The 11,892-nt window shown below is 42.5% G+C and overlaps 1 protein-coding gene across 1 annotated transcript in view; it reads right to left on the reverse strand.

Annotated features, from left to right (window-relative positions):
- Dcbld1 (discoidin, CUB and LCCL domain containing 1) overlaps window positions 1-10,173 on the reverse strand; it is a 62,916-nt gene extending 52,743 nt beyond the window's left edge. The window contains exon 1 of the mRNA XM_074075731.1: window positions 9,975-10,173. Coding sequence (XP_073931832.1) covers window positions 9,975-10,080 — 106 coding nt within the window. The 5' untranslated portion in view covers window positions 10,081-10,173. The remainder of the gene's footprint in view (window positions 1-9,974) is intronic.
- Window positions 10,174-11,892: the final 1,719 nt, after the last annotated feature.

Raw genomic sequence — 11,892 nt, forward strand, 5'->3', positions numbered from 1 at the left:
TGTCACAATGTACCCCTAGTACAATAATATAATAAAAAAGAAATTAAACAAAAAAGTGAGGCCCTGAGTTCAAACTATAATCACAAATAAATAAATACATAAATTAAAATAAATAAAACCAAAATCATGCTCAGTGAGCTAGGGAAGCTTAAAAAGCCAGATATTGCATGTTTTCATTTATTTGAGGAACCTAGACCTACGCGATGATTATGATGATAATAATACCACATGAATGTGAAAGAGGGACTTGGGGGGGTCAGCAGGAGGGGTGGGAGAAAGGAAAGAATAGAGGGGTGAAGAGGATCAAAATCTACTGCACACACACACACATGCACAAATTGCATACTGAAACCTGCCAAACACTGTCTGAAAGAAGGGGGACGGGAGAAATGGGAATATTATGGAGGGGCAAATTTGTTCAAAGCACACTGCACACACATATGGAATTATCACAATGGAAACCCCTCAGACTATTAATGTATGCTAATTCAAAAACAGAGTAAAATAATTTTTTTAAAGTATTTGCAGGTCTTAAAGGGAAAAGGCAATTTTATAATGGGGGGATCAAGTTGCCACTAAAGTCACTGATTATTCTTAGCTCCACTAAAAGTGGGGCAATAACAACACAAATAATACATGTGTCCTGTTATGATACAACTAGAAGTAAATGGCACCTTTGAGTATGTTTACCAAAACATCTTAGCCTGAACCTAACCAAGTTTTTAAGTTTAATTTCAGGGTTGCAGAAGAAATACAAGGGCAGGGGCGCGGGGCGGAAATGTACCAAGTCAAAGACACAATATCCAGAAGCAGCCAGCAAAGTTTAGGGTGTGAGATGGCTCACAGGACAAGTGAACCTGGTTTCTTTGCAGGAAAAGAAAAGTTACATAAGTGAGGATCAGTGTTATATAAAAAGTGACTTTAGGGCAGTAGAGCACCTGCTTTGCAAGTCAAAGCCCTGAGTTCAAACTCCAATCCCACCCAAAATAAAAGACTTAAGAGATATAGCAACTGCAATGTGCATAGCTTGTTTGAATCCTTGGTCATACAAAACAATGGCAAAAAAAGACATGTTTAGGATAACTGGGGAAATTTGAATATGGCTTATTAATTATATTAAAAATTATTAGTAGTACTCTTAGGTAAGGTCATGGTGTAGTTACAAAAATGTTTAGAAATGCAAATGAAATATTTAAGGAAAAAATGCCATGATATCCTTCGTAAATTTTAAAATTTATCATACTTATTAATAGATATGAAGACTGAAGTCTCGAAGATTTTTAGATACTTCTGTGCTAACAGTGACAGCACATACTGGGCCACTTCTCTATCTACAGAATCAAGCCATCTCCTATTTCAGTCTTTTGTTATAGCAGGAGTTTCCAGGGGCTAAAAAAAAAAGTTAAAAAGAGGCAAAACTTGGCTTTATTATCAACATAAGCACCCTTCATTGTAAAGTCCTCGGAGTGGGAGCAATTCGATATATGACATCATGTTTCCTGGTCCACCAAGACCCCACAGTATTCTTCTTTGGGATGGTATCAACTAGGCTTTGATTTGAGGTGAACTTGTTTTTTGTGAGATGCAATAAAAAGGTTCAATTAAATCCACTCAGCCACTTAAAAACCAGTTGGCAAACACAGAGATGTTTACCAGTTTTCCACATAGGAAATTTTATGCACTGATAATTCAAAGTTAACTACATATCAAACTTTAATATCCTATTGCCTTGATTTTTTTATCAGAAACAGAGAAAGATTTTTTTCTTTTCATGTTTTTCAAGAATAGAGCACTTTATAAAAACATAATTTACATACAACCTGCAACCACATCCACTAAACACACTCAATTGCAAAATGGAGCCATCCATTTTGCAAGAATTTTTTTTTTTTTTTGGTGGTACTGGAGTTTGAACTCAGGGCCTCATGCTCGCTAGGCAGGCACTCTACTACTTGAACCACTCTGCCAGTTCTGGTTTTGTTTTGGTGTTGGCTATTTTTGAGATAGGGTCTCACAAACTATTTGCCTGGGTTGGCTTTGAACCTTGAGCCTTCTTTTTTTTTTTTTTTTTTTGAGTTTGAGCTTTGAACTCAGGGCCTAAACCCTGAGCCACTCCACCAGCCTTTTTTTGTGATGGGTTTTTTGAGATAGGGCTCACGAACTATTTGCCCTGGCTGGCTTCGAACTGCAATCCTCCTGATCTCTGCACCCTGAGTAGCCAAGATTACAGACGTGAGTCAGCGGTATCTGGCTAGGACTTTCATTTTGAGATGTGAGAAAACAAAGACTGAGTTATTTTCCCTTGTAATAAGATGTAAATATGGTGGACACTGAATAAAAGGACTATAGTAGTGGTTATAATTTAAATTAGATGGAAAATGCTGAATATAAAAACAAAGTGGTTCTCAGTTAAACTCCAAATACTATGTGACATGTTAATTCCCTTAATATAAATTAAATGATCAAGAAATACACCTTTACCTTTCTGATGCTTAATGCATTTAAAGCTATACTTACATATTTTCTCATATACAGTATGAATAAGCAAATCAATTTTGATTTCATATGCAAGGAGTTATTTGAATAACACAAAAGACAAAAATCTTAACAAGACTCACAGCTGACATTTCAGCTAAGACAAAAATTCCACTTTCCTATTGGATATTCCTTAGTCACAATAAATGACCTTGAAATAAACTTGGTTTACCTGAAGGCAAATTCTAAAAATAAATCATGTGGAATTTTTCCTAATAACATGGTTAAAAAATTAATAAAATGTTAGACTTCAAAAAAAGAAAAAAAACAAACATGTCCACACTATGTAGTAGACTGGGTACCCAGGTATTAATTGCATTTTTGTTTTTATATCTTATGAATAATTTTTGTCTAATATTTAATTTAAAAAATAGTAGACAACACACATACATGACATCATGGCTTAAGAAAGTGCTGTCACAAATGCCTAAATTCTATCCCCAAAGGATCTTTGAGGTGAAACAGATCCCCTGATACCCTAAATGCATAAGCATCTGCACATCTCAGGGGAACCACTGACTCACTGGGTCCAAATCAGTGTATGACCTGTTCCTCTATTTCCAAGACTGCCAGCACCAAATTCATGGCAGCTTTCCTGCTACTGCCTAAAAACATTCTCATGAATTCTCAACCCTTTTCTGAGTTAAATTTCAGTATTTTCTTGAATACATGCAAAGTTGTTAGGGTTAGGATCTGAAGAGTCCCTCAAAGTTCATGTGTTGAAGACTTGGTCTCTAAGCAGTGTTCAGAGGTTGGACATTTGGAGGTGATTGTGTCAAAAGGGCTCTGATCTGACCTCATCAATGCATTAATCCATTAATGAACTAATAACTTAATGGGTATTGGGAAGGGGCAGAAACTTTGAAATGAGACCTAGTTGGAGGAAGTAGATCACTGGGGGTGTGCTTTAAAGGGTGAGCCTCTTCCTCACTCTCTTTGCCTCCTGGCCACCATGAGGTAAGCAGCTTTGAACATCAGGTGGTCCCTACCATGATGTTCTGCCTCATCACAAGGCCCAGAAACAAACTAGTCAAAGTGACCCTAGACTAGACTGAAATCTCTGGAGATATAACCATAATAAATCTTTCTTCCTTTAAGCTGATTTTCCCAGGTATTTTACCAATGGGATGGGAAGCCAGCTACACATCTGTGTTTTCCAATGCTTTACAATATAGTCCTATATACAATTTCTGTTGAAATGACTTTGTAAATTTTATCCTTCACCTCATTCTTTCAAACCTCAGCCTCAGCCTGGCTGCCTCAGTCACACACTAACTCAGGAAATATTTATCTATAGCCTGTTATCTGCCAGACACTATACCAGGTGTAAGTGGTGAAATACGTGGCTCCATCTCAACTAAGCGCTTGTGGATTTGAGAGAAGCTGTCTTCAACTCCCAAGAAAAGGCGAGTTTGGCAATTGGCTCTGGATCCAGCATACCAGGGCTCACAGATTCAACCTCATTTCTACATCATGTTAAAAATCACATTTTTTTCCCCCACCAAATAAGTCTTAAGCCCACAAGGCAAACTATTACTAATATATATACAAAGCAGAGAATGGACATCTGGAAAATAACATCAACGTGACCTTTTTTTTGGCAAGGCGTATTACTTATAAAAAAATTATGAGAAAAAAATCTGAAATTCTGGCAATAGTTCTCCTTTCATCCTAAATACCAGATTTCTCATACCAGAGACTGAGTTTCCTAATTTTTTTTTTTTTTTGTGGTACTGGGGCTTGAACTCAGGGCCTACATCTTGAGCCACTCCACCAACCCTTTTTTTGTGATGGGTTTTTTTGAGATAGCATCTCATGAACTATTTACCCAGGCTGGCTTTGAACCTCAATTTTCCTGATCTCTGCTTCCTGAGTAGCTAGGATTACAGGCATAAGCCACCAGCACCTGGATTGAGTTTCCTATTTTAAACTCATACTTCCAGATTTTTTACTTGTAAGCAGCAGTTAGATTAGACACAATTTCTTTACTTTGCTGTGTCCAGGTTTTGATTCTCAGCCTGAGTCAGGTCTGAGTCCTTTGCTGCAGGGCAGAGATGGTAATTTCATTGAGCACCTACTTCTACTGAGCACCAGCATGAGTTGGCCACTGTTCGAGGCACAAACCTCCTCACGACCTTATATTCCAGTAGAAGGAGAGACAAATGAAGGTATAAATTTTACAGTGTATTGGCAGAGAGCAAGTGCTCTAGGGAAACCTGAAAGGAGGGACGCGCAATACGGAGCTCTGGGAACAGACAGAGGGTTTCTGGTGTTTAGGAAAGTTCTCCCTAAGATGGCAACATCTGAACAAACAGGAAAGGAGGAGTGAGCTATGTGGATATTCACAACCACGTTCAGACAGAGGGAACAACCAACCATGCAGCAACTCTGAGGTAGGAATAGCAAGAACATCAGTGGCTGGGCAGGCTTGAGGATGGGGGAGCATGGCAGGGAATGGGACAGCAGGGGAAGCAGAACAAAGAAGGCCAGACACACGTCAAATTAATAGTAATAGACAATAAGAAAGAGTAATTTATTGACTTATTACTATGTCTTACTATGTGGAAAATACAATGCCAAATACATTTATACATTATCTCCTTAATAAAGAAAACAACTTCTGAAGATGTAGTTCAGTAATAGAGTACTTGCCAGCATGTGCAATGCCCTGTGTTTGATCCCTAGCACCAAGAAAGAAAAGGGGGAGGGGCAGGAGAGGGGGGATGGGAGGGGATGGAAAGAGGGGAGGGGAAGGGAGGGCAGAGGAGGCGAGGGGTAAAAAAGAAAACAACCACTTGCTCTATATGCATGAAATGACTTCAAGCTTTATGGCACACGTAGCAGTAAATCCAAACTCTATAGTATGTATTTCCTTGAATAAGCTTTGTGTGTGTGTTTGAGACAGGATCTAGCTATGTAGACAAGGCTGGTCTTGAACTCACAATCCTTCTACTTCCATCTACCTATGCATCTTAAAAAGAAAAACATAATTCCTCATAAATGTTAGATGTCCTACTTTTCCCAGTTGTATTTTTTCATATGATTTTCAAGTTTGTTTCAGTACAAGGTTAAAGGGTTATTATGAGATGAAAAGTTAATAAATACAGTATGAGACATTATTTAATAATATCCTTTGATTTGTTTACGCAATCCTTTAACATAACCTGTTTCTCTTCTGAGATACATGGTATAGCTTGATGTTTCTGAGTGTTGCAAGCTATGACCATTAGAGCCAAGAGCTATGGTACATATAGTTTTTCTGGCACATTCACTTCCATTTAAAAGGCATCCTTACATATATGCCAGAGACCTGGGCTTGACAAACACAATTAATTAGTGGAAGCAGCAGATGTACATGTACCTCCATGAAGAACTTCAGAAGGCTCTTTATATTTAGCTTTTACTAATTAGGAAATGGCTTGAAAGTATCTCCTGAACACAAAGAGATCGTTCAGCTCAACTCTAGAAATATTTACTGAGTGTCTTTTGTCTGATGCTGGGAAGACAAAGCTGAAGTCCTAGTCATTCCCTCAGGAACTTACAGACTCCAGGGCTGGCTGAATCTCAGACTTTTCCCTGGTCAGATAAGATCACAGAAAGTCTGGGCAAGTACATACACTCTGGACTTCTGGTGCAGGTTGTATCAGAATAAACTTTTACTTTTTTTTGTTTTTAATAAAAGCCACTCACCTAAAACATTACATATCAGCAGGTCACATGTCTAACCAAATATGAACGACTGATTACTGAAGTACAGACCTTCTAATAATAACAAATTATGTATGAGTTGGCAGGGGTTTTCAAAGAAATTTATAAACATCCGGAATTTGAACCTACACTTAGACATTTCTTCAGAGATCAACTGCTTATTTTAATTTTCTCTATTTAAATTATTAGGAAGAAATATCAGAAGAGAATCAGGAAATTTTAGGCTCCATAAGTTCATCACAATAATTAGTATTTTAGCTGGGCACCAGTGGCTCACACCTATAATCCTAGCTACTTCAAAGGATGAGAATAGGAGGACCTTGGTTTGAGGCCACCCTTGGCAAAGAGTCTGCAAGACCCTATCTCCAAAATAAATAGTGAAAAATGGACTGGAGGTGTGGCTAAAGTGGTAGAGCGCCTGCTTTGCAAGTGGGAGCCCTGAGTTTGAACCACAGTCCCAACAACAATGAAAAATTTACACTGTTTATCCTACAGTAATTATATCAAGGTAATAAGACTGGATTAAATCCTAGGATTCATATAAATTGAATCAAAACTGAACAACAATTTATATGTCATATTATGGAAAGTCAAAAATCTTGTGAAATTTTACTTGAGTGGGTCCAGAGGAACAGGGCAAAAGGAGGAGCTGAAATCAATTCAAATTGTTCAGCAGGTCTCTGGGGCCTGGCAGACTGAGAACACTGGGAGGGATGGACACTTTAAATAAACTGAACAAAAGCATGGTATAGGCAAGCAGCATCCATACAAAGGAACCAGTACAGCCTCATGGGGTCAATGGACCCTAACAATCAAAAAATTCAAATAATTTCATTGGGTAGGTGCATAAATATTTAGGTTGAATTATGACATGTTTGCTGAAACATAATACAATGAGAAAACAGCTAATACTGTTTATTAAAGAAATGGTAGCCCTTGAGCACAACCCTAACATTATAAAATGTTTCCATCATCTCCAACTGATTAGAGTCAGAATTACTTGGTGAAATCGCATGTTCTCAAGCCCCATTGCATATTTTGAATCTGATTAAAAATAAGGTGGATGGAGCTAGCTGTTGGTGGCTCATGTCTGTAATCCCAGCTACTGGAGAGGCAGCGATCAGAAGGATCATGGTTCAAAGCCAGCCCAGGCAGATAGTTCTGGAGACCCTATCTTGAAAATACTCCACACAGAACAGGACTGGTGGAGTGGCTCAAGTGGGAGAGCTTCTGCCTAGCAAGCGTGAGGCCCTGAGTTCAAATCCCAGTACTGTCCTAAAAACAAATAAATTAAAAGTAAAAATAAAATAACAGGGATGGAGTTTTAGAGAGCTTCCTGAGATACTGGTGATCAGACAGGATGGAGAAACAGAGAGCCAAGAAGACCTAGACTAAGTTAGTTGACTGTAGGAACAGTGAGCGTTAAAAAAGGGCTATTCCAAAGCCAGTTAATGATTCCCGCCTGTAATCCCAGCACTCTCGGGAGCATGAGGCAGGAGGACCATGAACTCTAAGGTAGCCTGGGACACACAGAGAGACCCTGTCTGAAGAAATAAAACAAAGGACATGGTGGTCCACATCTATATTCTTAGCTCCTTGGGAAGATTGAGGTTTGAGAACAGCCTGGGCAAAAGAGTTAGCAAGACTTGCATCTCAAAAAACAAGCTGAGCATGGTGATACATACTGTGATGCCAGCTACATGGGAGGCATAGGCAGGAGGATTTCAGTTCGAGATAAGCCAGGACAAAAAGCTCCAGATCTAATCTGAAAGAAGACTAAAGCAAAATAGGGCTAGCGTGTGGCTCACGACCAAAAAGAAACAAAACAAAAGAGGGGGGGCAGTTATGCTAACACTGCCCTCTTCTAAACATTTCAAGCACTAATATCATTTATGTCCACCATCCACTACATGCCTATAGCATAATCTCAAGACCTAAAATGGGCCAGAGCTGGTAGCTCCGACCATAATCTTAGCTACTTAGGAGGCAAAAAGCAGGAGAAAATGGGGCTGCCAGAGTGGCTCAAGTGGTAAGAGTGCCTGTCTAGCAAGTGCAAGACCTTGAGTTCAAACCCCAGTACTGCCAAAAAAAAAAAAAAAATCACTTATTATTCCCCTTTACTAAAGAATTATCAACACTGGAATTACTAGATTTTTTTCCAATAAATATCTCCAAATCTAAGCTTTACTTTTTGTGTGTGGTTGAATACCCCTTTTCTTTTTCTTTTTTCAATATCCTAAATATATGGGATGTTTCACAGAAACTCAAATGACAGTATCTTCTTCCATCAGTCAATGGCAATAAACTCTCAAATTTGAAGCTCAGTAAGAATCTAAATAGTCACACTTCTGCCCAGAGGACTGCTCTATAAAGTACCCAGTTAGCATCCTGGGTAACTATATAAAATCTGAAACTTCACAGAAAGATGGGTGACAGTGACAGCGCTGGGTGTGGTGGGCAACACCTGTAATTCCAGCACTTGGGAAGCTGAGAAGTAGAGGCAAGAGGAACATCAATTCCAGGCCAGTCTGGGCTACATATGGAGATCCTGCCCCTCCTAGAAAAAAAAAAAAAAGGCAGGGGGTGGGGGGAGGAGTGACGGCTTTGGCCAGATTAGTCCTGGGACCTATTGTTGGATGAATTAGTAGATGAATAACGTTAAAGGTGCATTTTCAAACAGCAACTTGAAAAAAGTATTTTAAACATCCATCATATTTAATAAAACCTTATATATTTGTTGGAAATTTACCATATGTTAGTATTGTGCTGTAGTGATGTTTCAGACTGGAATGTTTTTTCAGTGGGAAAAAACAAACAAACAAACAAAACAGCCAGCGTCTGGTGTAGCTTTGATTCTTGTTTGGCCGGAAAGCGCAGTGGTAGGGAGCTGTCAAAGTATTTTCTATAGACACATTGCCATTAAATACAACCCGACTTACATAGTGGCAGAAGCAGGGGAGGAGAGAAACAAGAACAAACAAAAAACCTTGGCGGAAAGCTGGCCCTTGCTATCAGAAAAGAACTAATTAGCGAGGACTCATGGAGTAGAGCCCACCTAGGGCTGGCACACCAAACCGGTTTCCTGCTTTAACCTGGTGGACAGGCAGAGGGTGAATTCAGTTAACAGGGTCGAACTCAAGTCAAGAAGGGCCGGTCCACAGAGAAAAAGCAGCCCGGTGCGGAGTCGCCTCCCTCCAACATCCTAGTGGGGTCCGATCCCCCGGATTCCACTTGGGTAGCCAAATGAGCAGGACACTCGCTCATGTGGGGCGGCACAGCGTGGCCGCCTGCCCAGGGCCACCCTCGGCAAGCAGTACCGCCGACCAGCGCACTCGCAGCCCGGGTCCCATGTCGCGACAGGGAAGCCCGCGGGGTGCGCGAGAACAGGGGCGGCATCGGACTCTCCCCTGCAGTGACCCTGGGCCATATCACTCCGCACGCGGCCGACAGTCAGGAAGTTTGGAAGATGAATGATGGGGGCCGGAGACGGCGACGAGAGCAAGGGGAAAGTCGCCAGGGTTTTTTTGTTGTTGTTTTGGGGAAGGAAAGAGTTTGGCTAGGGCGCGACGCGCAACGCAGGAACTTGTTTCAGTCTCGAGCCGCGGCCTGGCAGAGGTGGACTCGGCGGTGCAGGCAGCCAGCCCTTTCCCCGGGTCCGGCTCTCTCCAGGCCGGGCCCGCCCGCCCGCGCGCAGCGTCCCGGGTCCCGCCGTCCGGGCCCCACTCACTCACCCAGCTCCTCCGCCAGCAGCCGGAGCGGGACGCAGACCGCGAGCAGCAGGGCCAGGAGGTGCGGCCCGGAAGTCCCGGCTGGCTCGCCGCGGCCGCCAGGCACCATGGCCCCGCCGGGCGCCAGCTTGGCAGGCTCGGCCACCCCTAGACGGGCCGTGCGCCGCCGCTGCCCAGCCCGGACAGCCTCCTCCGCGGTCGAACGCGGCGCCGAATCCCATTGGGGCGGCCGAGCTGGGAGGGGGCGTGGCCCCGCCTCTCCCGGCCACGCCCCACCCCTCCCGCGCCTGCCAAGGGAGGAGGGAGTCGCGCTTCTCCGTGTTGACCCGCTGCTCAGCCCCCAGTACGCGGAGCACCGCCCACAGGGGCGCCCAGTTTCGCTCTTCCCTTTTCCCAACTCTACCTGTCTCAATTCAGGTGAACCTGGAAGCCAGACGACACCTGGCGGGAAGACCTGCCCGGAGCCTCACGGTCCTCCACGGTGTCTGAGCGCGCTCCTCCAGGGTCCCAGCACGCGTCAAGCGCCGCAACTTGGGCACCCGAAATATTTTAGTGATGGGATGGCGACGGATACAAGTAAAAACTCAAGTCCCCCTAATGATTAATTAATTCGTTCACTGATAAGTTATTTAGTCCAGCAATGTGCCTTTCAACAAAGGTGCTAAACCCACGTGGCACTTGCAGATGTTGAATATAATCAGGCAAGAATATAATGCAAATTGCAGTCATTGATGTGAAGGGTGTTCGTGAGGCACATTTAGGAAGATGTAATTAGATGGCCGGTGGGACGGCTGCGGAGAAGCAATCAGCCAGGAAAAGCTCGCTAAGTGGCTTCTAGGAGTGTGAGTGCGACTTGGGAAAGCAAAAGGCGAAGAAGAGAGAGGGCTAAAGAGAGGGTGAGGGAGGGGAGGGAGGCGCCAATGTCAGTGTGACTGGAACCCAGTGAACAGGTGAATAGATGCATGGCCAGAGGTGAAAGCCCATGTGCACAGGAGGGTTCATGAAAGGCCTGGCAGGCCACGTGAAGGATATTTAACTAGGTCCTCGGAGCAATGGGAAGAGAAAGAAGGTCCTGAAGAACAATGACACAATCTAATTCTCTGAGGGATGGTAGAGAAGGAGAGATTAGGAGAGGACAGGTTGAAGTGTGGAGAATTATGAGGCTATTGCCGAGTAGTTGAATGGGGTAATGACAGTGGCAATAGAAGAGGAAAGATTAAAAACTCGTTTGAAACACTGATGTCTCCAGTCCCTTTCGGTCTTCCTACACATCCTCTGCACGAGGCCATATCCTTCGCACCCCCGTGTGGCGTCCTGGGTTGTTACACTTACAAGTGCAGAGAGAGGGACACATTGGAGGCAGAGAGGAAGCAGCAGCTCCTCCAAGACCTGTCAAGTAACCTTTGGTTACTCAAGGACAGACTGCTTGTACACCAGCATCCTTTTGCCTCTTTCTTTTTTTAACTTTTGAGATTTAAAATGACATTTGTTTGTGGGACTTTGCTGTCTCATAGGTGGTGTCATTAGAGGAAGGAGCTTGAGTTTATAAATGAAGTCCAAGTCGGAATCTGGGGTCAGCCACTGCTTGGTGTTGATTCTCTAGGCCTCAGTTTCAGTGTGTGTGTAATAATACCCAATTCTCCTGGTTGTCGCAGAGACGAAATAAATGTGTATGTAAAGTTCTAGCATGTAAAGGAGGTACCCATATAGTAGATTTTATTATGTTTAAATTGAAAGTAAATTCACTCTGTGAAAATTTTGACTATTTATGAACACACTCCATACACCATAAAAAGATACTTCGATACATTGAATAACTTCTTAATTCCAGCTTTCCCTTGTCCTTATTTTTCTTTCTAAAAAAGTGAGTTTGGACAGCTGCTTCCAGACTAAAGTTTTGGGTCTGTGAATGAAGGAAAGA

The sequence above is a fragment of the Castor canadensis genome, chromosome 1 (genome assembly GCF_047511655.1).
Source record: "Castor canadensis chromosome 1, mCasCan1.hap1v2, whole genome shotgun sequence".
In the NCBI taxonomy this organism is placed as follows: Eukaryota; Metazoa; Chordata; class Mammalia; order Rodentia; family Castoridae; genus Castor; species Castor canadensis.